The 25,453-nt window shown below is 70.7% G+C and overlaps 3 protein-coding genes across 3 annotated transcripts in view; all 3 read left to right on the top strand.

Annotated features, from left to right (window-relative positions):
- Positions 1 to 549: 549 nt before the first annotated feature.
- LOC147412814 (lens fiber membrane intrinsic protein-like) lies at positions 550 to 2,768 on the top strand. The gene is made up of 4 exons (XM_086480986.1): positions 550 to 718; positions 1,992 to 2,132; positions 2,404 to 2,538; positions 2,701 to 2,768. Exons 1-4 carry the CDS (start codon positions 550 to 552, stop codon positions 2,766 to 2,768), a joined length of 513 nt encoding a protein of 170 aa, XP_086337112.1.
- Positions 2,769 to 3,753: 985 nt separating this feature from the next.
- Positions 3,754 to 18,550, top strand: NECTIN4 (nectin cell adhesion molecule 4). The gene is made up of 9 exons (XM_086480985.1): positions 3,754 to 3,820; positions 8,890 to 9,243; positions 10,777 to 11,067; positions 12,783 to 12,897; positions 14,998 to 15,161; positions 16,844 to 16,991; positions 17,109 to 17,187; positions 17,749 to 17,868; positions 18,272 to 18,550. Exons 1-9 carry the CDS (start codon positions 3,754 to 3,756, stop codon positions 18,548 to 18,550), a joined length of 1,617 nt encoding a protein of 538 aa, XP_086337111.1.
- A 3,065-nt stretch (positions 18,551 to 21,615) lies between these two features.
- LOC147412812 (rho GTPase-activating protein 30-like) overlaps positions 21,616 to 25,453 on the top strand; it is a gene marked incomplete at its 3' end in the record, with an annotated part of 13,832 nt that continues 9,994 nt past the window's right edge. The window contains exons 1-4 of the mRNA XM_086480991.1: positions 21,616 to 21,724; positions 22,135 to 22,237; positions 24,377 to 24,521; positions 24,658 to 24,740. Of these exons, the coding sequence (XP_086337117.1) occupies positions 21,616 to 21,724; positions 22,135 to 22,237; positions 24,377 to 24,521; positions 24,658 to 24,740 (440 nt within the window). The remainder of the gene's footprint in view (positions 21,725 to 22,134; positions 22,238 to 24,376; positions 24,522 to 24,657; positions 24,741 to 25,453) is intronic.

Raw genomic sequence — 25,453 nt, 5'->3', positions numbered from 1 at the left:
TGTCCCCTGGAGAGGCCACTGCGGGTCCCCCCATGTCCCCCAGAGATGTCCCCCTGTGTGGGTGTCCCCTGGAGAGGCCTCCCTGGGTCCCCTATATCCCCCAGAGATGTCCCCATGGGTGGGTGTCCCCTGGAGATGCCACCCCAGGTCCCCCGTGTCCCCCAGAGATGTCCCCATGGGTGGGTGTCCCCTGGAGATGCCACCCCAGGTCCCCCGTGTCCCCCAGAGATGTCCCCATGGGTGGGTGTCCCCTGGAGATGCCACCCCATGTCCCCCAGAGATGTCCCCATGGGTGGGTGTCCCCTGGAGAGGCCACCGCGGGCCTCCCCATATCCCCCAGAGATGTCCCCCTGGGTGTGCCCTGGAGATGCCACCCCGTGTCCCCCAGAGATGTCCCCATGGGTGTCCCCTGGGGATGCCACCCCAGGTCCCCCGTGTCCCCCAGAGATGTCCCCATGGGTGGGTGTCCCCTGGCGATGCCACCGCGGGTCCCCGACGTCCCCCGGCGATGTCCCCACGACTGTCCCCTGTGTCCCCCGGCGCAGGGGGATGCCGGCGGGCGGGGGGCTGCTGTGCGGGGCCAGCGGCCTGGCCCTGCTCCTGGCCGCCACCGCCACCCGCTTCTGGCTGCAGCGCCGGGCGCCCGGTGGCACCGCCAGCCTCGGGCTGTGGCACGCCTGCCTCGGGGGACACTGCCACCCCCACCCCAGCACCCCAGGTACGCACCGGGTGAGATGAGCTGTGCCCGGCCTCGGCAGGGGGGGGGCTGGGGGGGGTCACTGCTGCGCTGAGCTGTGTCCGGCCTCTGCGGGGGGGGGGGGCTGGGGGGGGTCACTGCTGTGTTGAGCTGTGTCCGGCCTCGGCAGGGGGGGGGCTGGGGGGGGTCACTGCTGCGCTGAGCTGTGTCCGGCCTCTGCGGGGGGGGGGGCTGGGGGGGGTCACTGCTGTGTTGAGCTGTGTCCGGCCTCGGCAGGGGGGGGGCTGGGGGGGGTCACTGCTGCGCTGAGCTGTGTCCGGCCTCGGCAGGGGGGGCCGGGGGGGGTCACTGCTGCGCTGAGCTGTGTCCGGCCTCTGCGGGGGGGGGGGGCTGGGGGGGGTCACTGCTGTGTTGAGCTGTGTCCGGCCTCGGCAGGGGGGGCCGGGGGGGTCACTGCTGCGCTGAGCTGTGTCCGGCCTCGGCAGGGGGGGGGGCTGGGGGGGGTCACTGCTGCGCTGAGCTGTGTCCGGCCTCGGCAGGGTGGGGGCTGGGGGGGGTCACTGCTGCGCTGAGCTGTGTCCGGCCTCGGCAGGGGGGGGGCTGGGGGGGGTCACTGCTGTGTTGAGCTGTGCCCAGCCTCTGCAGGGGGGGGGGGTGGGGGGGTCACTGCTGCGCTGAGCTGTGTCCGGCCTCTGCGGGGGGGGGGGCTGGGGGGGGTCACTGCTGTGTTGAGCTGTGTCCGGCCTCGGCAGGGGGGGGGCTGGGGGGGGTCACTGCTGCGCTGAGCTGTGTCCGGCCTCTGCGGGGGGGGGGGCTGGGGGGGGTCACTGCTGTGTTGAGCTGTGTCCGGCCTCGGCAGGGGGGGGGGCTGGGGGGGGTCACTGCTGCGCTGAGCTGTGTCCGGCCTCGGCAGGGGGGGCCGGGGGGGGTCACTGCTGCGCTGAGCTGTGTCCGGCCTCGGCAGGGTGGGGGCCGGGGGGGGTCACTGCTGCGCTGAGCTGTGTCCGGCCTCGGCAGGGTGGGGGCTGGGGGGGGTCACTGCTGTGCTGAGCTGTGTCCAGCCTCGGCAGGGTGGGGGCTGGGGGGGGGGGGGGTCACTGCTGTGCTGAGCTGTGTCCGGCCTCTGCAGGGTGGGGGCTGGGGGGGAGGGTGTCACTGCTGTGCTGAGCTGTGTCCGGCCTCGGCAGGCAGGGCGTGGGGGCAGTGCCCTGGGCATGCACTTTCTCGGGGTCCCGTGACCCCCAGGTGTCCCCCAACACTTGTGTGTGTCACACCCCCCCCCCTGCCCCCCCAGCCTTATGGGAGGCCACGCGGGTGCTGATGCTGCTCTCGGTGCTCACCGCCGCCACCGGCCTCGCCCTGGGGCTCTCTGTCGTGGCCAGCGCTGCCCGGCGGGCGCGTGCCCGTGTGGCCGGCGTCACCCTGCTCCTGGCTGGTACGTGGGGACGGGCTGGGGGGGGGGATGGTTGGGCTGGGGGGGGGAACGGTCGGACTGGGGGGGGGGGGGGATGGTCAGGCTGGGGCACACGGGCCTTGGGGACTGTCCTCAGGGGACTCACTGCTGCGCTGAGCTGTGCCTGGTCTCTGCAGGGCCGGGCTGGGACTGGTCACTGCTGCGCTGAGCTGTGCCCGGTCTCTGCGCACCCGGCTGGGGGGCTCGCACGCTGGGCCAGCCCGTGCCACCGACCCGTCCCCTCTGCCCACAGCTCTGCTGGCGCTGCTGGGGCTGGCGGTGTACACGGCCGGCACGCTGAGCCTCCTGGGGCCGGCCGGCACGGCCTGGCGCTTCTCCTGGTCCTACATCCTGGGCTGGGTCGCCGTCGTCCTCACCGGCTCGGCAGGTAGGGGGGTGTCACTGCTGCGCTGAGCTTTGCCCGGTCTCTGCAGGGCAGGGCTGGGCCTGGCCATGTGCCGAGGGCACCCATGGGTGGGGGGCATCAGGGAGGGCTCCCACACCCACACCGAGCCGCCCCCGCACCCCACGGCCTCCTTTCTCCCTCCAGGGCTTTTCCACCTCTGTGCCGCCGCCAAGGACCCATCTCCAGAAAGCTCCGAAGCGACGGGTGCCTGAGGGGGCCCCCGGGTACTGCCGGGGGGGGGGGTGTCCCCGCTCCCCCCCCGCTCGCCCCCACTCTCCTCCCCAAAGGAGTCGGGTGGGGGCACCCCGGGTTGCGGGGTCACTGCTGTGCTGTGTCCAGTCACTGCTGTGCTGAGTTGTGTCCGGTCACTGCGGTGCTGAGTTGCGCCCCGTCTCTGCAGGGCTGAGCTCCCCCCGCTCGCCCACCCCCTTCTCCCCCCTGCCAGGCTCTTGCTGTGCCAATAAACTGCCATGTCCCCCCCCGCCCCGGCTCCCCTGCGGTGTCCGGTGGGATTTGGGGACCGTAAAGTTTGGGGGGGTGGGCGGCGGTGCCGGCCTACAGCCCTCCCCCTTCCTCTGCCCCGGAGTTTGGGCAGAAACAGGGATTTTTGTGGGGTCTCACCCTGCGGGGAGCACGGGGAAGGGACTGGGAGGGGCATGGGAGTTAATGGGAGATCGTGGGGGAGGGACAGGAGGGTCGCTGGGGGCACCCACGCGCACCCCGGAGGTACCACGGGTGGGGGAGGTGACGCTGGGAACCCACCCCCCGGGGAGTCGCTGCCCGACGCGGCGAGGGAGCGCCCCGGGTGGGACCCACCGCTCCCCGACGGCGACCATCGCCCCTTTAAGGCCGCGCCCTCGGCCCCGCCCCTGCCCCTACCGGCCAGACCGGTCCGCCCCGCCCGGCCCCGCCCCACCGACCGCACCCCATCAGGCCCCGCCCCCGACGGACCCGCCCCGCCGCCGGCTCCGCCCCCCGTCTCCCCGTCTCGCCCCCCCCCCCCCCCCGTCCCGTCCCGGCTCGGAGCGGTGCAGCACCGGCCCCTCCGCCGCGATCGGCCCGGAGCGGCCCGGTACGGCCCGGTACTGCCCGGAGCGGCCCGGCAAAGCTTAGCCCGGTTCGTCCCGGTGCAGCTCGGTTCGGCCCGGATGGTGCTGGCCGGGGGCCGAGCAGCGCCGTGAGCCCGCAGGTGTCCGCATGGCCCCCCGCGGGATGCGGCCCGGGACGCCCTTCCACCTCCTCCTCCTCCTCCTCACCGCCACCGGTAAGGCACGACCGGCACCGGGACACCGGGAGGGAGCGGGACCCCGGGGCGGGGCGGGGGGCAACCGGGAGCACCGGCTGCTCCGGGCTGGGAGACGGGACCGGGGCGAGGGGGTGCGGCGGGGAGCGGGGGGCAGCGGCTGCCCGGGGGGTGCGGGACCGGGGCGGGGGGCGAGACCCGGGGGCGGCCGCTGGGGCAGGGGGGGCGGGGCGGGGGGGGGGGGGCACACGCGTGTGCACACACGCGGGGGGGGGGGGGGGCGTGAGCGTGTGCGTGTGTGTACGTGTGATCCCACGCGTGTGCACCTGTGGCTCCGTGCACCTGTGCCCGCCTGCGCGTGTCCGTGCGCGTGCCCCCCACCCCCCCCCTCCTCCCGCGCGTGTGTGTCCGTGTCCGCGCGCGTGCCCGCGTGTGCCCAGGCAGGGGTCGGGCCGTGCCTCAGTTTCCCCGCTGGCAGCGGACCCGTGGGAACCGGCCGGGAGCCGCGGGGGGGGGTGACGTCACGCCCGGAGGTGCTGACACTTCCCCCCCCCCCTCGTGACTCGCAGCCCTGGGGGGCGGGGGGGGGTCGGGGGCTTCGAGTGGGGAACGACCCCTGCCTTGCCCCCCCCCCCCCCGCCCCCGGCGATGGGCTCGGTGCCGCTCCGTGCCCATCGCCGGCCGTCGGGGCTGCGGCTCCTGGGGGGGGGGGGGGGGGGGGGGAGTGTGTCTCTGTGTGTGTGTGTGCACACGCGTGTGCACGGGGCAAGCACGCGCACGTGACGGCTTGCGGGTGGGGGGGGGGGTCCATATAGCCGTGTGTGCCCCGGGGGGGCACACGCGTGTGCGGGCCCACGCCGAGGGGCGGCGGGCGCGAAGGCGGAGCCGCGTGTGCACCCCCCGCGGCTGACACCCCCCCCCCCCTCCCGTCTCCGTCTCCGTCTCCGTCTCCCCCCCCCGGGACCCTCGTCGTCTCCCCCCCCCCCCCCCCCCCGGTCCCGCACCCCGCCGCGGGCTGAGCCCGGCCGGGGCGTGGGGGGGGGGGGCCCGCGGGATCCGGTCGAGCCGGTTCCCGGCTCCGTTCCCACGCGCTCGGCCCCGCTGGGTGGGGACGCCCCGCGGCGGGGACCGCCCGCCAGCCCCGACGGCACCCGGTGTCGTCGTGTCGTGTCATCCCGTCCCGTCCCGTCGTCCCCCTCCTCCTCCTCCTCCCCCCCCCCCCACCACCACCCCCCCCCCGGTACCGGCACCCCCCCCGGCCCCACCGCCGCGCCAGGGGACACCGAGGCGGAGCCGCGGCGGCGAGGGCAGCGCGGCCCGTGGCTCCCGGCCTGGGCAGCACCGCAATTAGTTAATTAACCGGGGGGGGGTGTGTGTGGTGTGTGTAAGGGGGGGGGGCAGTAATTAGGCCGGGCCCGGCGAGCGGGGGGCTCGGCGGGGAGCCCCGGGGGCCGGCGGGGGCGGGAGCCCTCCGCAAGCCCCGGCAGGGCCCGGCATCCGCGCGGGCCGGTTGGGCCGGACGCGCCGGCCCGGCCGCTTCCCCCGGCGTCGCCGAGCGGTTGGGCGGGACCCGCCGGCCCCGCCCCGACACCCGCCGGCCTCGCGGGAGCGCGCGCGAGCGCGCGCGCGGGCGGCCGCGGCGGAACGGGAGCGCGCGCCGGGGCACGAAGGCAGGAGCGGAGAGAGAGAGAGGGGCGAGCGCGCGAGAGGGCCCGGGGGCGCGCAAGGCGCGTGGTGGGCGCGGGCGCGCCGGAGTGAGCGCGAGCGCGCACGAGCACGCGCGGCGCCGGGGTGGGGGGGGGGGGAGGAGGGCTGCGAGCGTTCCCGAGCGCGTCTCGAGCGTGCCCGCGCGCGCGCGAGGGGGTCTCTGCCGGCGTGAGCGTGCCCGAACGTACGTGCACGAGCGCGCGCGAGCCCGCACGGCTGTGACCACGGGCGCGGGAGCGCGCGGGAGCGCGTCCGAGCGCGCGGGAGCGTGCCCAGGGACGCGCCGGCGTGCGGAAGCGTGTACGAGCGCGCTCGAGCACGCTGGAGGGGGCCCGAGTGTGCACGAGCGTGCCCGTGTGCGGGCGAGCGTGCCTAAACCGGCGTGTGCGCGTGTGAGCGCGCCCAAGTGTGCCTGAGGGCGCGCGAGCACGAGCACATCCAAGCGGGCGCGAGCGTGCCCAGCCGTGCCTGCGTGGGTCCGAGCGTGCACGAGCGTGGGCGCGCGCGTGTGAGCGCAAGCTTGCCGTGGTGCTCGTGAGCACGTGCAAGCGTGCCCGTGGGCGTGTCAGTGCACCCGGGTGTGTGTGAGCGTGAGAGCGCACCCATGAGTGTGTCCAGGCACGCCCAAGTGTGCGTGAGAGTGCAAGTGTGCCCGAGCACCTACAAGAGCTTTCAAGCGTGCCCGAGTGTGCCTGAGTGCACCGAGGAATGCACGAGTGTGTCGAACCGTGCCTGAGCCTGCACAAGTGTGCAGGAGCGTGTGCAAGTGGCACCCAAGGGCACGTGAGCGCTTGCAAGCACGAGGACGTATGAGCGTGCGCAAGTGTGCCCAAGTGTATGTGAATGCACGGGTGTGCACAGGCACAAGGGTGCACCAGCGTGTGCAAACGTGCCTGCATGTCTGTGAGTACATCCAGGCGTGCACAAGCGGGTGCCCAAATGTGCCCGAGTGTGTGTGAGCGTGCCTGGAGAAACACGTGGATTTGTGCAAGAACAAGTGTGCTGGAGCGTGTGCGAGTATGTGGGAGCGCGTGCAATCGCGCCCAAGTGCTCTTGCATGCGTGTGAGTGCCCATGTGTGCAAGCCCAAGTGTGCCGAGGCGTCCCCGTGGGCCCTCACACGTGCACGAGCCCCAGCACGGCTCTGCACCGCCATGAGCCTCCCCTTGGTCCCTTGCACGGGTGCGTGTGAGCATGAGTGTGCCCACATGCTCTTGCACGTGTGTGAGTGCCAGTGTGTGCAGTGCCAAGTGTGCCGGAGCGTGTGTGACCATCCCTGCGGGCTCTCGCACGTACACGAGCCCCAGCACGGCTCTGCACCACCACGAGCCTCCCCTTGGTCCCTTGCACGGGTGCGTGTGAGCATGAGTGTGCCCAAGCACTCTTGCACGTGTGTGAGTGCCAATGTGTGCAACCACAAGTGTGCTGGACCATGTGTGAGCATGCCCTCTGTCCCTTGCATGGGTGCACATGCGTGTGAGTGTGCCCACGTGCTCTTGCACGTGTGTGAGTGCCAGTGTTTGCAACCCCAAATGTGCCAGAGCGTGTGTGACCATCCCCGCGGGCCCTCACACGTGCACGAGCCCCAGCACGGCTCTGCACCACCACGAGCCTCCCCTCAGTCCCTTGCACGGGGAGCACGTACACGTGAGTGTGCCCACGTGCTCTTGCACGTGTGTGCGTGCCAGTGTGTGCAACCCCAAGTGTGCCGGAGAGTGCGTGACCATCCCTGAGGGCCCTCGCACGTGCACGAGCCCCAGAACGGCTGTGCACCACCACGAGCCTCCCCTCGGTCCCTTGCACGGGTGCACATGTGTGTGAGTGTGCCCAAGCGCTTTTGCACGTGTGTGAGTCCCAGTGTGTGCAGTGCCAAGTGTGCCAGAGCATGTGTGACCATCCCTGAGGGCCCTCGCACGTGCACGAGCCCCAGCACGGCTCTGCACCACCACGAGCCTCCCCTTGGTCCCTTGCACGGGGAGTACGTGCATGTGAGTGTGCCCAAACGCTCTTACACGTGTGTAAGTGCCAGTGTGTGCAACCACAAGTGTGCTGGACCATGTGTGAGCATGCCCTCTGTCCCTTGCACGGGTGCACATGCGCGTGAGTGTGCCCAAGCACTTTTGCACGTGTGTGCGTGCCAGTGTGTGCAACCCCAAGTGTGCCAGAGCGTGTGTGACCATCCCCGCGGGCCCTCGCACGTGCACGAGCCCCAGCACGGCTGTGCACCACCACGAGCGTCCCCTCTGTCCCTTGCACGGGTGCGTGTGAGCATGAGCGTGCCCAAGCGCTCTTGCACGTGTGTGACTGCCAGTGTGTGCAACCGCAAGTGTGCCGGAGCGTGTGTGACCATCCCCGCGGGCCCTCGCACGTGCACGAGCCCCAGCACGGCTCTGCACCGCCACGAGCGTCCCCTCGGTCCCTTGCACGGGTGTGTGTGAGCATGAGTGTGCCCACGTGCTCTTGCACGTGTGTGAGTGCCAGTGTGTGCAACCCCAAGTGTGCCGGAGCATGCACAAGCATCCCTGAGGGCCCTTGCACGTACACGAGCCCCAGCACGGCTCTGCACCACCACGAGCGTCCCCTCTGTCCCTTGCACGGGTGCGTGTGAGCATGAGCGTGCCCAAGCGCTCTTGCACGTGTGTGACTGCCAGTGTGTGCAACCCCAAGTGTGCCAGAGCATGCACAAGCATCCCTGAGGGCCCTTGCACGTACACGAGCCCCGGCACGGCTGTGCACCACCACAGGCGTCCCCTCCGTCCCTTGCACGGGGAGCACGTACACGTGAGTGTGCCCAAGTGCTCTTGCACGTGTGTGCGTGCCAGTGTGTGCAACCCCAAGTGTGCCAGAGCGTGCGCGACCATCCCCGCGGGCCCTCGCATGTGCACGAGCCCCAGCACGGCTGTGCACCACCACGATCCTCCCCTCAGTCCCTTGCACAGGGAGCACATGCGCGTGAGTGTGCCCAAGCGCTCTTACACATGTGTGAGTGCCAGTGTGTGCAACCCCAAGTGTGCCGGAGCGTCCCTGAGGGCCCTCGCACGTGCACAAGCCCCAGCACGGCTGTGCACCACCACGAGCGTCCCCTCGGTCCCTTGCACAGGTGCACATGCGCGTGAGTGTGCCCAAGCGCTCTTGCACATGTGTGCGTGCCAGTGTGTGCAACCCCAAGTGTGCCGGAGCGTGCGTGACCATCCCCGCGGGCCCTCGCACGTGCACAAGCCCCGGCACGGCTCTGCACCACCACGAGCGTCCCCTCCGTCCCTTGCACGGTCCCCCGCACCCTTGCGTGCCAGCACCACCCCCCCCCCCCCCCACCGCCCCCCCCCCCCGCCCCAACTCCGGCGCGCCCGTCGAGCGCCCGGTGCCACCCTTGGGTGCCCGCAGGCGGCGGCGCGGGCGTGGTGGAGGTGGAGCGGAGCGTGACGGCGGTGCTGGGCCAGGACGTGGTGCTGCCGTGCCGGTACCGGGCGCAGGAGCAGGAGCAGGTGGTGCAGGTGACGTGGCTGAAGCGGGGCCCCGGCGGGCGCAGCACCAAGGTGGCCGTCCTCGACCGGCAGCACGGCGAGCACGTGCAGGAGCCCTACGGCGGGCGGGTGCTGCGGCGGGCGGCCGGGGCGCTGGAGGACAGCGCCATCGTCCTCAGGAACGCCGTGCAGGGCGACGAGGGCGACTACGAGTGTCACCTCAGCACCTTCCCCCAGGGCACCTTCGAGGGGCACCTCACGCTCAAGGTGCTGGGTGAGTGGCCGGGCGGGGGGGGGGGGGGGGGGGGGTGAGGGGTGTGGGGTGGTGGGTGATGGGGTGGTGGGGACGGGCATGGGGTGACGGGGATGGGGTGACGGGGATGGGGTGACGGGGATGGGGTGGTGGGTGATGGGGTGGTGGGGACGGGCATGGGGTGATGGGGATGGGGTGACGGGCATGGGGTGACGGGGATGGGGTGACGGGGATGGGGTGACGGGGATGGGGTGGTGGGTGATGGGGCGGTGGGGACGGGCATGGGGTGACGGGCATGGGGTGGTGGGGATGGGGTGGGGGGTGGTGGGGATGGGGTGGGGGGTGACGGGCATGGGGTGACGGGGATGGGGCGGTGGGGATGGGGTGGGGGGTGACGGGCATGGGGTGATGGGCATGGGGTGGTGGGGATGGGGTGGTGGGTGATGGGGTGGTGGGGACGGGCATGGGGTGACGGGCATGGGGTGACGGGGATGGGGCGGTGGGTGATGGGGCGGTGGGTGATGGGGCGGTGGGGACGGGCATGGGGTGATGGGCATGGGGTGATGGGCATGGGGTGGTGGGGATGGGGTGGTAGGTGATGGGGTGGTGGGGATGGGGTGGTGGGGATGGGGTGGGGGGTGACGGGCATGGGGTGATTGGGATGGGGTGGTGGGTGATGGGGCGGTGGGGATGGGGTGGGGGGTAATGGGGCGGTGGGCATAGGGTGATGAGGATGGGGCATGGGGTGATGGGCGTGGGGTGGTGGGTGTGGGGTGATGAGGGTGGGGTGAGGGCTGTGGGGTGATGGACATGGGGGGATGAGATGATGGGGTGGGGTGGTGGGCATAGGGTGATGGGCGTGGGGTGGGGAGTGTGGGGCAGTGGGGATAGGGTGATGAGGATGGGGTGGGGGGTGATGGGCACTGGGGGATGGGGATGGGGTGGGGGGTGATGGGCACTGAGTGATGGGGTGGGGGGGTGATGAGGATGGGGTGGGGGGTGATGGGCACTGGGGGATGGGGATGGGGTGGGGGGTGATGGGCATTGGGTGACAAGTGTGGGGTGGGGGCATGGGGTGATGGGCACGGGGTGATGAGGGTGGGGTGGTGGACAATGGGCATAGGGTGATGGGTGCGGAGCAGTGGGGCCTGTGGGCGTGGGGTGGTGGGTGACGGGCACTGGGTGACTGGCATGGGGCGATGGGCGTGGGGTGGTGGGTGACGGGCACTGGGTGACAGGCATGGGGCGATGGGCGTGGGGTGGGGGCATGGGGCGATGGGCACGCGGTGATGAGGGTGGGGCCGTGGTAACGGGCATAGGGTGGTGGGCATGGGGCGATTGGGTGGTGGGCATGGGGCAATTGGGTGGTGGGCAAGGGGCAACGGGCACAGGGCGGTGGGCAACGGGCACAGGGCAGCAGGCGAGCGGTGACGGGCATGGGACAGTGGGCCTTGGGCACAGGGGGAACTGGTTGGCGCAGGGAGTCTGGGGTCACCGCCGCGGCAGAGCCCGCCAGCGGGCGCAGCACCCACCGGTTGCCGGTGCCGCCCGCAGTGCCGCCGCTGCCCATCCTGAACCCGGGGCCGCCGCTGGAGGAAGGGCAGGGCCGGACGCTGGCGGCCTCGTGCACGGCGGAGGGCAACCCGGTGCCCTCGGTGCACTGGGAGACGGAGGTGCGGGGCACCAACGCCACGCGGCGCTCGGCGCACGCCCGCTCCGCCTCCGTCACCAGCGAGTTCTTCCTCGTGCCCGGGCGCAGCATGAACGGCAAGAGCCTGACCTGCGTGGTGGCCCACCCGGGCCTGCGCCACGAGAAGAGGATCACCCACCTCCTCAGCGTCGCCTGTGCGGCACCGGGGCGTCGCGCTGGGGGCGGGGGGCCGGGGGATGCGGGGGGCGCTGGGGATGGGGGATGGAGGTGGGACGTGGTGGGCATGGGGGGGCGTTGAGGGTTGTTGGGGGACTTGGAGAGCGTGGGGGGACACAGGGCGAGTGGAGGGCATTGGGGACATGGTGGGCGTGGTGAGCATCGAGGGTCTTGGGGGGCTTGGAGGGCGTGGGGGACACAGGGCGCGTGGAGGGCATTGGGGACGTGGTGGGCATCGAGGATCATGGGGGGCATTGGGGGACTTGGAGGGCGTGGGGGACACAAGGCACGTGGAGGGCATTGGGGACGTGGTGGGCATCGAGGGTCATGGGGGGCATTGGGGGACTTGGAGGGCGTGGGGGATGTGATGGTCATGGGGGACATGGGGGGCACGGAAGGAACGGGGGCACTGGGGACATGGGATGCAGGTGGGACACGATGGGCATGGGGGGCATTGAGGGTCATTGGGGGACTTGGAGGGCATGGGGGACACAGGGTGCATGGAGGGCGTGGGGGACGTGGTGGGCATCGAGGGTCATGGGGGGCATTGGGGGACTTGGAGGGCGTGGGGGACACAGGGCGCATGGAGGGCGTGGGGGACATGATGGGCACTGGGGACATGGGGGGCATAGAAGGAATGGGGACACTGGGGACATGGGATGCAGGTGGGACGTGATGGGCGTTGGGGGCCGTTGGGGGACTTGGAGGGCATCGGGGACACGATGGGCATGATGGGCATCGAGGGTCATGGGGGGCATTTGGGGTCATTGAGGGACTTGGAGATCGTGGGGGACATGATGGGCGTGGGGGGCTTTGAGGGTCATTGGGGGACTTGGAGGGCATGGGGGACACAGGGCGCATGGAGGGCGTGGGGGACACGATGGGCACTGGGGACATGGGGGGCATAGAAGGAATGGGGACACTGGGGACATGGGATGCAGGTGGGACACGACGGGCATGGGGGGCATTGAGGGTCATGGGGCGCATGGAGGACATGGGGGGCATGGAGGGGACACGGTGGGCATTGGGGACGGGGGGGTACGGGGGGGCATTGAGGGTCGTTGGGGGACTTGGAGGGCGTGGGGGACATGACGAGCGTGGTGGACATCAAGGGTCATGGGGGGCATTGGGGGACTTGGAGGGCATGGGGGACACAGGGCGCATGGAGGGCGGGGGGGACATGATGGGCACCGGGGACATGGAAGGAATGGGGGCACTGGGGACATGGCGGGCATGGGGGACGTGGGGGTACGGGGGTCTTTGAGGGTCATTGGGGGCCTTGGAGAGCGTGGGGGACACGATGGGCACTGGGGACATGGGGGGCACGGAAGGAACGGGGGCACTGGGGACATGGGATGCAGGAGGGACGTGATGGGCGTGGGGGGCATTGGGGGTCGTTGGGGGACTTGGAGGGCGTGGGGGACATGATGGGCCTTGAGGAGCACGGGGGGCATTGAGGGACAAGGAGGATGTTGGGGACATGATGGGCATGAGGGACATTGAGGGACCCGGGGGCCACTGGGGAGGTGGAGGGCGTTGGGGACACAGAGGACATGGGGGGCATGGAGGGCATTGGGGGACGTCGCCGTGGAGGGCTTTGGGGACGTGGAGGGGGGGCCTTGGGAATGGAGGGGACGTGGGGGTGACACGGGGTCTGTCCCTGCTCGTCCCCTCACTGTCCCCCGGTCCCCAGACCTGTCGGACGCCTCGGTGCTGGGGCACACGGAGGAGTGGCAGGAGGGCATGGAGGGGGCCACGCTGACCTGCCTGGGGGACGGCAACCCGCCCCCCACCTACAACTGGACGCGGTGAGGACGCTGTCCCCAACCCTGCTGTCCCCACCCTTGGTGTCCCTGCCGTGGTGTCCCCTTGCCGGGGCCCGTGTCCCCTGCGCGCGGCTGTGTCCCTGCTGGGGGTCCAGAGCACGCTCGTGTGCCTCCTGTGTCCCCTACCCCTGTCCCTGCCATGTCCCCCTGCCTCTGCCGGTGTCCCCTGCCATGTCCCCTGCCTGTGCCGGTGTGCCACCATGTCCCTGCTGTGTCCCCCTGCCCATGCCGGTGTCCCCTGCCATGTCCCCCTGCCTGTGCTGGTGTCCCACCATGTCCCTGCTGTGTCCCCTGCCTCTGCCAGTGTCCCCTGCCATGTCCCTTGCCTGTGCTGGTGTCCCCTGCCGCGTCCCCTGCCTGTGCCGGTGTCCCACCATGTCCCTGCTGTGTCCCCTGCCTCTGCCGGTGTCCCCTGCCATGTCCCCTGCCTGTGCCGGTGTGCCACCATGTCCCTGCCATGTCCCCCTGCCTCTGCCGGTGTCCCCTGCCATGTCCCCTGCCTGTGCTGGTGTCCCCTGCCGCATCCCCTGCCTCTGCCAGTGTCCCCTGCCATGTCTCCCTGCCTGTGCTGGTGTCCCCTGCCATGTCCCAGCTGCCTGTGCCAGTGTGCCACCATGTCCCTGCCATGTTCCCCTGCCTGTGCTGGTGTCCCCTGCCATGTCCCCCTGCCTGTGCTGGTGTCCCACCATGTCCCTGCTGTGTCCCCTGCCTCTGCCAGTGTCCCCTGCCATGTCCCCCTGCCTGTGCCGGTGTCCCCTGCCGCGTCCCCTGCCTGTGCTGGTGTCCCACCATGTCCCTGCTGTGTCCCCTGCCTGTGCCGGTGTGCCACCATGTCCCTGCCATGTCCCCTGCCATGTCCCCCTGCCCATGCTGGTGTCCCCTGCCATGTCCCAGCTGCCTGTGCCAGTGTGCCACCACGTCCCTGCCATGTCCCCCTGCCCGTGCTGGTGTCCCCTGCCGTGTCCCCTGCCTGTGCCAGTGTCCCTGCCGTGTCCCAGCTGCCTGTGCCGGTGTCCCTGCCATGTCCCTACCATGTCCCTGCCATGTCCCCCTGCCCGTGCTGGTGCCCCCTGCCATGTCCCCTGCCTGTGCCAGTGTCCCCTGCCACATCCCCTGCCTGTGTTGGTGTCCCCTGCCATGTCCCCCTGCCTGTGCCAGTGTCCCTGCTGCATCCCAGCTGCCTGTGCCAGTGTCCCACCATGTCCCCTGCCGTGTCCCCTTCCTATGCCAGTGTCCCTGCCGCGTCCCAGCTGCTTGTGCCGGTGTCCCTGCCATGTCCCCTGCCTGTGCCAGTGTCCCTGCTGCATCCCAGCTGCCTGTGCCAGTGTCCCACCATGTCCCTGCCGTGTCCCCTGCCTGTGCTGGTGTCCCCTGCCGTGTCCCCTGCCTGTGCCAGTGTCCCCTGCCATGTCCCCCTGCCCGTGCTGGTGTCCCCTGCCGCTTCCCCTGCCTGTGCCGGTGTTCCACCATGTCCCTGCCGTGTCCCCTGCCTGTGCTCGTGTCCCCTGCCATGTCCTCCTGCCCGTGCTGGTGTCCCCTGCCATGTCCCCTGCCTGTGCCAGTGTCCCTGCCGCGTCCCAGCTGCCTGTGTTGGTGTCCCTGCCATGTCCCTGCCATGTCCCTGCCATGTCCCCCTGCCTGTGCTGGTGTCCCCTGCCACGTCCCAGCTACCTGTGCCGGTGTCCCACCATGTCCCTGCCGTGTCCCCTGCCCGTGCTGGTGTCACCTGCCATGTCCCTGCCGTGTCCCCCTGCCTGTGCCGGTATCCCACCACGTCCCACCCCGTCCCTGCCACGTGCCCGGGCCGTGTCCCCCACGCCACATCCCCGCCATGCCCCCCACCCCATCCATGCCCATCCCCGCCATGTCCCTGCCCGGGCCTGCCCGTGCCGAGGGCCACGGCGGTGGCGGCGGCGGCGGCGGCGGCGGCGAGCGGGGCAAGCGGTGCCGTGCCCGGGCAAGCCTCGCCTGGGCCGGGGCAGGGCGTCAGCCGTGGGAACTGGCAACGCCGACTTGGCTGGCGGCACCGCCACCGCCACCCGCCCGGGCACGCCGGGGGCTGACGGTGGTGCCGCGCCGCAGGCTGAACGCCCCGCTGCCCGCCGGCGTGCGGGTGAAGGGGGACACCCTCGTCTTCCAGCGGCCCCTCGCCGCCGCCGACGCCGGGGATTACGTCTGCCGCGTCGCCAACCGCGTGGCCACCAAGGAGGCGCGGGCCAACGTCAGCGTCAAGGGCAGGGTGGCAGGTGGGCGCCGTGGCGGGGGGGTGGACACACACCCTGGGGTGCCCCGGTGACCCCTGGAGGGTGACACAGTGGGGGGGTTGGTTGGGGGGGGGGGGGGGCAGCGCCGTTCTGTGCTGCTCGTGCCCGTCCGTCTGTCCCTCCCCGGGGTCTTCTCTGCCCCGTCCGTCCGTGTGTCCACCCACTCGTGTGTCCGTCCGTGTGTGTGTGTGTGTGTGTCCCCCGGCTCTTCCTACGTCCAGCCCTTCCCCCGGGGCTCCTTTCTGCCTCTTCACCCGTTTGTCCGTGCCTGCCCCTCCCCCCAGCTTTCCGTCTGTCCGTCCGTCCGCCACCCCCACACCATCCACCCCCTCCCACCGCTTCACTCTCCCTCCATTTCTTCACCCCTCCGTCCCCCCCGCCCCACCCCCTTTCACCCCTCCCCCCCACCCGCCTCTGCTCGCCCACCCACCCACCCGCCCGCTCACCCGCCCGTCCACCCCCTCCTCTGCCCACTCACGCACCTGCCCACCCATCCTCCCACCTTCCACCCCCCCCCCCCCGCCCCTGCCGCCTCTCCCTGTCCGTCCCTCCGTCGGTCGTCCAACCGCCCGTCCATCCACGCACCCGTCCGTCTGTCCGTCCATCAGCCCCTCCACCCATCCTTCCGTGGGCTCGCCCACCCGTCTGGCCATGGATGGTGGAACCGCTTGGGTTGGAAAAGATTTTAAGATCGAGTCCAACTGCCTGGATGTCCTCGCTCATCCACCCACCCACCCATGTTCTCGCCCACCCACCCACCCATGGATGCCCTCACCCACTCACCCACCCATGGATGCCCTCACCCACCCACCCATGTTCTCGCCCACCCACCCACCCATGGATGCTCTCACCCACTCACCCACCCATGGATGCCCTCACCCACCCACCCATGTTGTCACCCACCCACCCACCCATGGATGCCCTCACCCACCCACCCATGTTCTCGCCCACCCACCCACCCATGGATGCCCTCACCCACCCACCCATGTTCTTGCCCACTCACCCACCCATGGATGCCCTCACCCACCCACCCATGTTCTCGCCCACCCACCCACCCATGGATGCCCTCACCCACCCATGGATGCCCTCACCCACCCACCCATGGATGCCCTCACCCACCCACCCATGTTCTCGCCCACCCACCCACCCATGGATGCCCTCACCCACCCATGGATGCCCTCACCCACCCACCCACCCATGTTCTCGCCCACTCACCCACCCATGGATGCCCTCACCCACCCATGGATGCCCTCACCCACCCACCCATGTTCTCGCCCACCCACCCACCCATGGATGCCCTCACCCACCCATGGATGCCCTCACCCACCCACCCATGTTCTCGCCCACCCACCCACCCATGGATGCCCTCGCCCACCCATGGATGCCCTCACCCACCCATGGATGCCCTCACCCACCCACCCATGTTCTCGCCCACCCACCCACCCATGGATGCCCTCACCCACCCACCCATGTTCTCGCCCACCCACCCACCCATGGATGCCCTCACCCATCCTTCCACGGGCTCCTCCACCCGTCTGGCCACGGCTGTTCTCACCCACCCATCCGCGTACTCGTCCCTCCGTCCATCCCTCCACCCATCCACCCCCCTCCCCAACTTCTGCTCCCCCCTCACCGCGCCCGCCCGCCCCGCGGTGTCCCCGCAGACGACGAGGTGCGCAAGGTGGACCTGGTCTCGGCCTCGGTGGTGGTGGTGGGCGTCATCGCCGCCGTCCTGCTCTGCGTCCTCGTCGTCGTCGTCGTCGTCATGACCCTCTACCACAAGCGCAAGACCAAGCGCATCTCCGAGAAGTAGTAAGAAGGGGAGGAGGGGGGTACGGGGGGGGGGGGGGGTGTCAGGGATGGCGGGGGGGGGGCAGTGGGGGGAGGTGGGGGGCCCGTGCTGAGCGTGTCCCCCCCCTGTCCCCCCAGTGAGGAGGAGCTGACGCTCACCCGGGAGAACTCCATCCGCCGCCTGCACTCCAGCCACAGCACCGACACGCGCGCCCAGGTGGGGGGCCCAAGGGAGGGGGACTTGGGGTACCCAAGGTGTTGGGGTGCCCAGGGTGATGGGTCTTGGGGAGCCTGGGGTGATGGGTGGTGGGATGCCCAAGACAGCAGGTGTTGGGGTACCCTGGGTGACGGGTCTTGGGGTACCCAAGGATGTGGAACTTGGGGTACCCAAGGTGTTGGGGTACCCTGGGTGATGGGTCTTGGGGTATCCAAGGACGTGGAACTTGGGGTACCCAAGGTGTTGGGGTGCCGGAGTGATGGGTATTGGGGAGCCTGGGGTGATGGGTGGTGGGATGCCCAAGACAGAAGGTGTTGGGGTACCCTGGGTGATGGGTGGTGGGGTGCTCAGGGTGACGGGTGTTGGGGTGCCCAGTTTGATGGGTATCGAGGTACCTGGGGCGCTGGGTAAGGGTGTTGCAGGCGGACTGGGAGCAGGGTGCCCGTGGGGCTGGGCCATGGGGGGCCCACGGGGCTGAGCCTTGGGGGGCCCATGGGGCTGGGCCTTGGGGGACCCACGGGGCTGAGCCGTGGGGTGCAGGGTCTCACGGGGCCGTTTCAGCTGGAGGAGACGCTGCAGCTGCGGGCGGAGAGCCGGCAGGGCAGCCTGCGGGGGGACAGCCTGCGGGGGGACAGCCTGCGGGGGGACAGCCTGCGCGGCACCAGCATCTGCTCCGCCATGGTGAGACCCCCCCCCCTCCTCCCCCGGGGGGGGCGGGGGGCGGGAGGGGGCCCAGCTCAGCCCCACACCTGCCCCCCCCAGCCTGGGGCTGCGGCTGCCGCGGCGTGTCCTGCACCCCCGTTGCGGGTGCAACCCCCCCTTCTGGGTGTGCACACCCCCCCCCCTTTCCATGGGTGCACCCCCGCGGGGGGGTTCAACCCCCTCCCACGTGTGCACCCCGCTCTTGCCCCACGCGCCCCCTCCGTGCGTGCAACCCCCTTTGGGGCGTGCAAGGCCCTCCCAACGTGCGCACACCCGTGCGCCGAGCCCCCTGCCCCACGGCAGCCCCGGCGCCACGTGGGGCCCCGGAGGGGACACGTCCGTCCGTCAGCCGTGACCCCTTGTCCCCCCCCCCCCCCCCCAGAGCGAAGAGCCCGAAGGTCGCAGCTACTCGACGCTCTCGACGGTGCGGGAGATCGAGACGCAGACGGAGGTGCCGGCGGTGCCGCTGCTGCCCATCCCGGCGGGGAAGGAGCCCAAGGAGGAAGAGGAGGATGGCGGCGGCGGTGGCGGCGGCGGCGGTGGCGGCGGTGACGACCCCATCAAGCAGGCCATGACCCACTTCGTGCAGGAGAACGGGATGCTCCAGGCCAAGCCCACCACCAACGGCATCTACATCAACGGCCGCGGGCACCTGGTCTGAGCCGGGCGGGGCCGGGGGGGGACACACAAGGGACCCCCGTGTCGTCCCCCCCCCCCCCCGCCCCCTGCGGCTCCCCTGGCTCTGCCCGCCTGCTGGGCTGGCTCCGGTCCCCAAGTGTCACCCTGCTGCTGGCACGGGGTCAGGGACGTGAACTGTGCCCCAGGACAGGGCTCCGGTCCCCAAGTGTCACCCTGCTGCTGGCACGGGGTCAGGGACGTGAACTGTGCCCCAGGACAGGGCTCCGGTCCCCAAGTGTCACCCTGCTGCTGGCACGGGGTCGGGGACACGAACTGTGCCCCAGGACAGGGCTCCGGTCCCCAAGTGTCACCCTGCTGCTGGCACGGGGTCGGGGACGTGAACTGTGCCCCAGGACAGGGCTCCGGTCCCCCAGTGTCACCCTGCTGCTGGCACGGGGTCGGGGACACGAACTGTGCCCCAGGACAGGGCTCTGGTCCCCAAGTGTCACCCTGCTGCTGGCACGGGGTCAGGGACGTGAACTGTGCCCCAGGACAGGGCTCCGGTCCCCAAGTGTCACCCTGCTGCTGGCACGGGGTCGGGGACACAAACTGTGCCCCAGGACAGGGCTCCGGTCCCCAAGTGTCACCCTGCTGCTGGCACGGGGTCGGGGACACGAACTGTGCCCCAGGACAGGGCTCCGGTCCCCAAGTGTCACCCTGCTGCTGGCACGGGGTCGGGGACGTGAACTGTGCCCCAGGACAGGGCTCCGGTCCCCCAGTGTCACCCTGCTGCTGGCACGGGGTCGGGGACACGAACTGTGCCCCAGGACAGGGCTCTGGTCCCCAAGTGTCACCCTGCTGCTGGCATGGGGTCGGGGACATGAACTGTGCCTCAGGACAGGGCTCTGGTCCCCAAGTGTCACCCTGCTGCTGGCACGGGGTTGGGGACGTGAACTGTGCCCCAGGACAGGGCTCCGGTCCCCCAGTGTCACCCTGCTGCTGGCACGGGGTCAGGGACACGAACTGTGCCCCAGGACAGGGCTCCGGTCCCCAAGTGTCACCCTGCTGCTGGCACGGGGTCAGGGACATGAACTGTGCCCCAGGACAGGGCTCTGGTCCCCAAGTGTCACCCTGCTGCTGGCACGGGGTCAGGGACATTCGCCGTGCCCCAGGACAGGGCTCTGGTCCCCCAGTGTCACCCTGCTGCTGGCACGGGGTCGGGGACATTCGCCGGGGACCGGGCAGCAAGGCGGTGACATCCAGGACCCACGAGCACCGGAGCCACTGGACACCCACGGGCGTGGGGACACCCCCTGACATTGGGACACCCCAAGGACAGGACAGGGGCAGGAGCCCCCAGCGGGGATCCCCCCCCCCCCCCCGCCCCCCACCCCCCCCCCTTCCCAAAAAATATCCCTTCGGACTCTGGGTCGGCTCCTTCCCGCGCGGCGCTGGGGACCCGCGGCCGTCCCCACTCGGTGGCATTTGGGACGCTTGTGTCCCCTCTCTCCCCCTCACGGCCCCCCAAAACACCCCCCCCCTCAACCCCTCCATTGCCCCCCCCCCCCCCCCCAAAAAAAGAACTACTGAGGGGGCCCCCCCGGGGCCGGGACCCCCCCGGGCGTGGGGCTGGTGGCGGGGGTCCCCGGGGCCAGCGCGCCCCGCGTGTACAGACGTGTATAGGACGGGGGCCCCCCCGCCCCCCCGCTGCTGTAAATAAACCCCCGCGCGGGACCCTGGGACCCCCGTGTCGAGTGCGTCTGGTCTCAGCCGGGGGGGGGGACACACACACACACGGGACACGGGGACACGGGGACACGGGGACACACACGTGTGTGTGCTGGAGGGACGCTGCTCGTGCACGCGTGTGCAAGGACGGCCGCACCAGGGGGCTGCAGCCGCGGGGCGCGGAGCGGAGCTGCCTCCCTGCGCGCCGCAGCGGGCGGAACCTTCTGGAAGGGTGCACGGGGGTGGGAGGGCACGCCCGGGCCCATGCAGGTGGGCACGCCCCAGCACGCCCCAGTATGCCCCAGCATGCCCCGGCACACACCCCAGCACGCCCCGGCACACAGCCCAGCACGCCCCAGCACGCCCCGGCACACCCTGGCACGCCCCAGCACACCCCAGCACACGCCCCAGCTCACCCCAGCACGCCCCAGCTCGCCCCAGCACACCCCATCACGCCTCAGCACATGCCCCATCACGCCCCAGTATGCCCCAGCACGCCCCAGCACACCCCAGCACACGCCCCATCACGCCCCAGTATGCCCCAGCACGCCCCGGTACACGCCCCAGCACGCCCTGGCACACCCCAGTATGCCCCAGCACGCCCTGGCACACGCCCCGGCACACCCCAGTATGCCCCAGCACGCCCCGGCACACCCTGGCACATGCCTCAGCACGCCCCGGCACACGCCCCATCACGCCCCAGCTCGCCCCAGCACGCCCCGGCACACGCCCCATCACGCCCCAGCACACGCCCCAGCACGCCCCAGCACACGCCCCATCACGCCCCAGTATGCCCCAGCACACCCCGGTACACGCCCCAGCACGCCCCGGCACACCCCAGTACGCCCCAGCACGCCCCGGCACACCTCGGCACATGCCCCATCACGCCCCGGCACACGCCCCAGCACGCCCTGGCACACCCCAGTATGCCCCAGCACGCCCCGGCACACCCCGGCACACGCCCCGGCTCGCCCCAGCACGCCCCGGCACGCGCCCCAGCTCCCACCGTCGGGCACGCGCGTGTGCCCGAGCGCGTGCCGGCGCCCGGGCGCGCGCGGAAGAGCGCCGGGGCCCGCGCAAGCGTGTCGCCACCCGCGCCCTGCCCTGCGGTTTCGAGGCGCCGGGGAGCAGGAAGAGGCCTCGAAGGCGGCCGCCACCTTCCTGCTGCCGCCCGCCGGACGCCCCCGCGCCCTCGAGGGCTACGCCAGGGCCCCCGGCGGCCACCGCGCTTTCCTCCCCGCGGGCGTCGCTTCCGCTCGCCACCCGGCTCCGGGGTGGGGGGGTTTTGGGGTGCCATGGGTAGGATCTGACCCCCCCCCCGGGGAAAGGGGGACGGGGGAAGGGGGGGGGGGGGGGGGTGTGTGTTTCTGCGCCGCCTCCATGTCGCTGGCGCTGAAGGCCCGGCAGAAGGCGAGGCGCAAGGGCGGCACCAAGGAGCGGGTTTTCGGCTGCGACCTCCTGGAGCATCTCCAGCAGTCGGGGCAGGATGGTAAGCACCCGCCTCTCCCCTCCCCCACCCGTGGGGACCCCTGCCTTGGCAGGGGGGGTCACCCCCCCCCCCCCCCAAGGCCGAGAGAAGCCAGGGAGGGGACAGGGACGGGTGACTCACGCCGCACACGGTTGCATCACCGGCGGCGGAGCAAGCGTCGCCGCCGCGGCGCCTCCCGGCGAGGTCCCTCTGAGATTTTTTGGGGGGGGGGGGGGGGGGGTCGCGGCACGCCGGCGTGGCTCCAATCTCGGTGCCCCACTCCCATCACTGGGTCCCCAGGGCGTGGGGGGTAGGGGGGGTGGGTGGCCTCGGTACCCCCCGGCCGCCGTCGCCTCCGGCTCTCGGCAAGGAGCAGGCGGGGGGCGGGGGGGAGGGGGGTGATGGTGGGTGCCGCGGGGCCCGTCCCGCAGTGCCGCAGGTGCTGAGGAGCTGCACCGAGTTCGTGGAGCAGCACGGGGTGGTGGACGGCATCTACCGCCTCTCCGGCGTCTCCTCCAACATCCAGCGGCTGCGGTGAGCGGGGCCGGGCGTGGGATGGGGCTGGAGGGGCTGGGGGTGGGGTGGGGTGGGGTGGGGTGGAGCTGGAGCAGGTGGGACAGCGATGGAGGTGATGGAGATGGGATGGAGATGGAGAAAATGGAGACAGGAGAAGGTGGGATGGAGCTGGAGCAGATGGGATGGGAGGGGATGGGATGGGATGGGATGGGATGGGATGGGATGGGATGGGATGGAGCTTGAGATGAAGACAGGAGAAGGTGGGATGGAGCTGGAGCAGATGGGATGAGATGGGATGGGATGGGATGGGATGGGATGGGATGGAGCTGGAGCAGGTGGGACAGGGATGGAGGTGATGGAGATGGGATGGAGATGGAGAAAAGGGAGACAGGAGAAGGTGGGATGGAGCTGGAGCAGATGGGATGGGAGGGGATGGGATGGGATGGGATGGGATGGGATGGAGCTGGAGCAGGTGGGACAGGGATGGAGGTGATGGAGATGGGATGGAGATGGAGAAAAGGGAGACAGGAGAAGGTGGGATGGAGCTGGAGCAGATGGGATGGGATGGGATGGGATGGGATGGGATGGGATGGGATGGGATGGGATGGGATGGAGCTGGAGCTGGAGCAGATGAGACAGAGATGGAGATGGAGATGATGGAATTGGAGACAGGAGAAGGTGGGATGGAGCTGGAGACCAGCAGGGATCAAACAAGAGGAAAGCAGGAGGGAGATGGGCAGAAGATGGAGATGGGAGCAGGCAGGGTGGAGGCGGAGTCTGGAGGACGACGGGGCTGGGATGAAGATGGGAGCAGGCGGGATGGAGACGGGGAAGGGAACGGGATGGAGGTGGGACCAGCGAGGCTGGAAACGGGGCCGGGCTGAGCCAGGCCCCGAGGGGAGAGCAGCGGGAGGGCGACGGCGTGGGGGGCAGGCGGGGGGGGGGGGGCCGGGACCAGCCAAACCCCGGTGCTGAGCTGGCCGGATCGGGCCCCGCCGCCCCCTCGCTCGCCCCCCGGCTCGGTCACCGGTTCCTTCGCCTCCTCTGTCTGTTCCCGCTCTTTTCCAGTCTTTCGCTCTCGCTCTCTCATTCTTTCCAACTTTGGGCCGGGGTTTTTTCACTCTTTCGCCCTTTCGGGTTTTTTTCCCTCGTTTCTTTTCTCCCCTTTTCTTCTGTCCCCAAGAACCCAGCAGGGCCACCATCCCCTGTCCCTGCCATGTCCCCAGCACGCCCAGTGTCCCCAACACCCCCATAGCCCCATTGTCCCCTCCCCTCCGCCCCCCCATCCCCTCCATCCCCCCATCCCCTCAATCCCCCCTATCTTCTCCATCCCCCCGTCCTCTCATCCCCCCCGTCCCCTCCATCCTCCCGTCCCCTCCATCCCCTCCATCCCCCCATCCCTCTGTCCTCTCCATCCTCTCCATCCCCCTGTCCCCTCCATCCCTCCATCCCTCCATCCCCTCCATCCCCCCATCCCCTCCATCCTCCGGTCCTCTCATCCCCCCCGTCCCCTCCATCCCCTCCGTCCCCCCTATTCCCTTGTCCCCCCATCCCCTCCATCCCTCTGTCCTCTCCATCCCCTCCTTCCCCCCATCCCCACCATCCCCTCCATCCCCTCCATCCCCTCCATCCCCTCCTTCCCCCCATCCCCCCCATCCCCTCCTTCCCCCCATCCCCTCCATCCCCTCATCCCCTCCATCCCCCCTATCTTCTCCATCCCTCCGTCCTCTCATCCCCCCCCATCCCCTCCATCCCCTCATCCCCTCCCGTCCCCTCCATCCCCTCATCCCCCCCCGTCCCCTCCATCCCCCTCATCCCCCCATCCCCCCCCGTCCCCCCCATCCCCTCCACCCCATCCCAGCAGCAGCAGGACCCCGCTGACCAACCCACCCCATTTCCACCCCGCTGGGGCCGTGCCCGCTCCCTGGGGACCGTGACAATCCTTGCGTGTCCCCGAGCCCCACGGGCCGGGACCAACCCGGAGGCCCTCGCCCACCTCCTCGGGGACACATCCCAACCCACCCCAGCGAGAGCCCTCCACGGCACAGGGACCGAGCGGGGCTGGGGCGGGGGAAACGACCACGCCGTCCCCATCCCTGTCCCCGTCGCTGGTCCCCGTCCGTGTCCCCTGCCCTGAGTGGGTCACCTCGCTCGCAGGCAGGAGTTCGACAGCGACCGCTGCCCCGACCTGCAGCGGGACGTTTACCTGCAGGACATCCACTGCGTCAGCTCCCTCTGCAAGGCGTATTTCCGCGAGCTCCCCAACCCGCTCCTCACCTACCAGCTCTACGACAAATTCGCCGTGAGTGCCGTGTCCCCTCCTCCCTGTGTCCTCCGTCCCCCCCCGTCCCCCCCATCCCCAACCTGTCCCCAACGCTGGGGAAAGGAAGGGGACGATATTCGTCTCCCCGTGTTGTGTCCCCTCGCCGCTCCGGTAGGATGCAGTGGCCATCCAGATGGAAGAGGCTCGCCTGGGGAAGATCAAGGAGGTGCTGAAGGAGCTGCCGGTGCCTCACTATAGGTAGGGGAGGGTACAGAGAGGGGGGGAGACGGGGACGTGGCCCCCGGAGCTGGTGTCCCCAGCACGCCCAGTGTCCCCAACACCCCCATAGCCCCATTGTCCAGAGCAGCCCCCCATCCCCTCCATCCCCCCTGTCCCCTCCATCCCCTCATTCCTCCCATCCCCCCCATTCCCCCCATCCCCTCCATTGCTCCATCCCCTCATCCCCACCATCCCCTCCATCCCCTCCATCCCCCTGTTCCCTCCATCCTCCCATCCCCTCCATCCCTCCATCCCCTCATCCCCTCCATCCCCTCCATCTCTCCATCCTCCCATCCCCTCCATCCCCCCATCCCCTCATCTCCTCATCCCCTCCATCCCCTCCATCCCCCCATCCCCCATCCCCCCCATCCCCTCCATCCCCTCATCCCCTCCATCCCCTCCATCTCTCCATCCTCCCATCCCCTCCATCCCCCCATCCCCTCCATCCCCTCCATCCCCCCATCCCCTCATCTCCTCATCCCCTCCATCCCCTCCATCCCCCCATCCCCCATCCCCCCCATCTCCTCCATCCCCTCCATCCCTCCATCCTCCCATCCCCTCCATCCCCTCATCCCCTCCATCCCCTCCATCCCCTCATCCCCACCATCCCCTCCATCCTCTCCATCCCCCCATCCCCTCCATCCCCCCATCCCCTCCATCCCCTCATCCCCTCCATCCCCTCCATCCCCTCC

This window comes from Leptosomus discolor, unplaced genomic scaffold (assembly GCF_034619465.1).
Source record: "Leptosomus discolor isolate bLepDis1 unplaced genomic scaffold, bLepDis1.hap2 HAP2_SCAFFOLD_182, whole genome shotgun sequence".
Lineage (NCBI taxonomy): Eukaryota > Metazoa > Chordata > Aves > Leptosomiformes > Leptosomidae > Leptosomus > Leptosomus discolor.
This window is presented reverse-complemented; position numbering and strand designations above follow the sequence as displayed.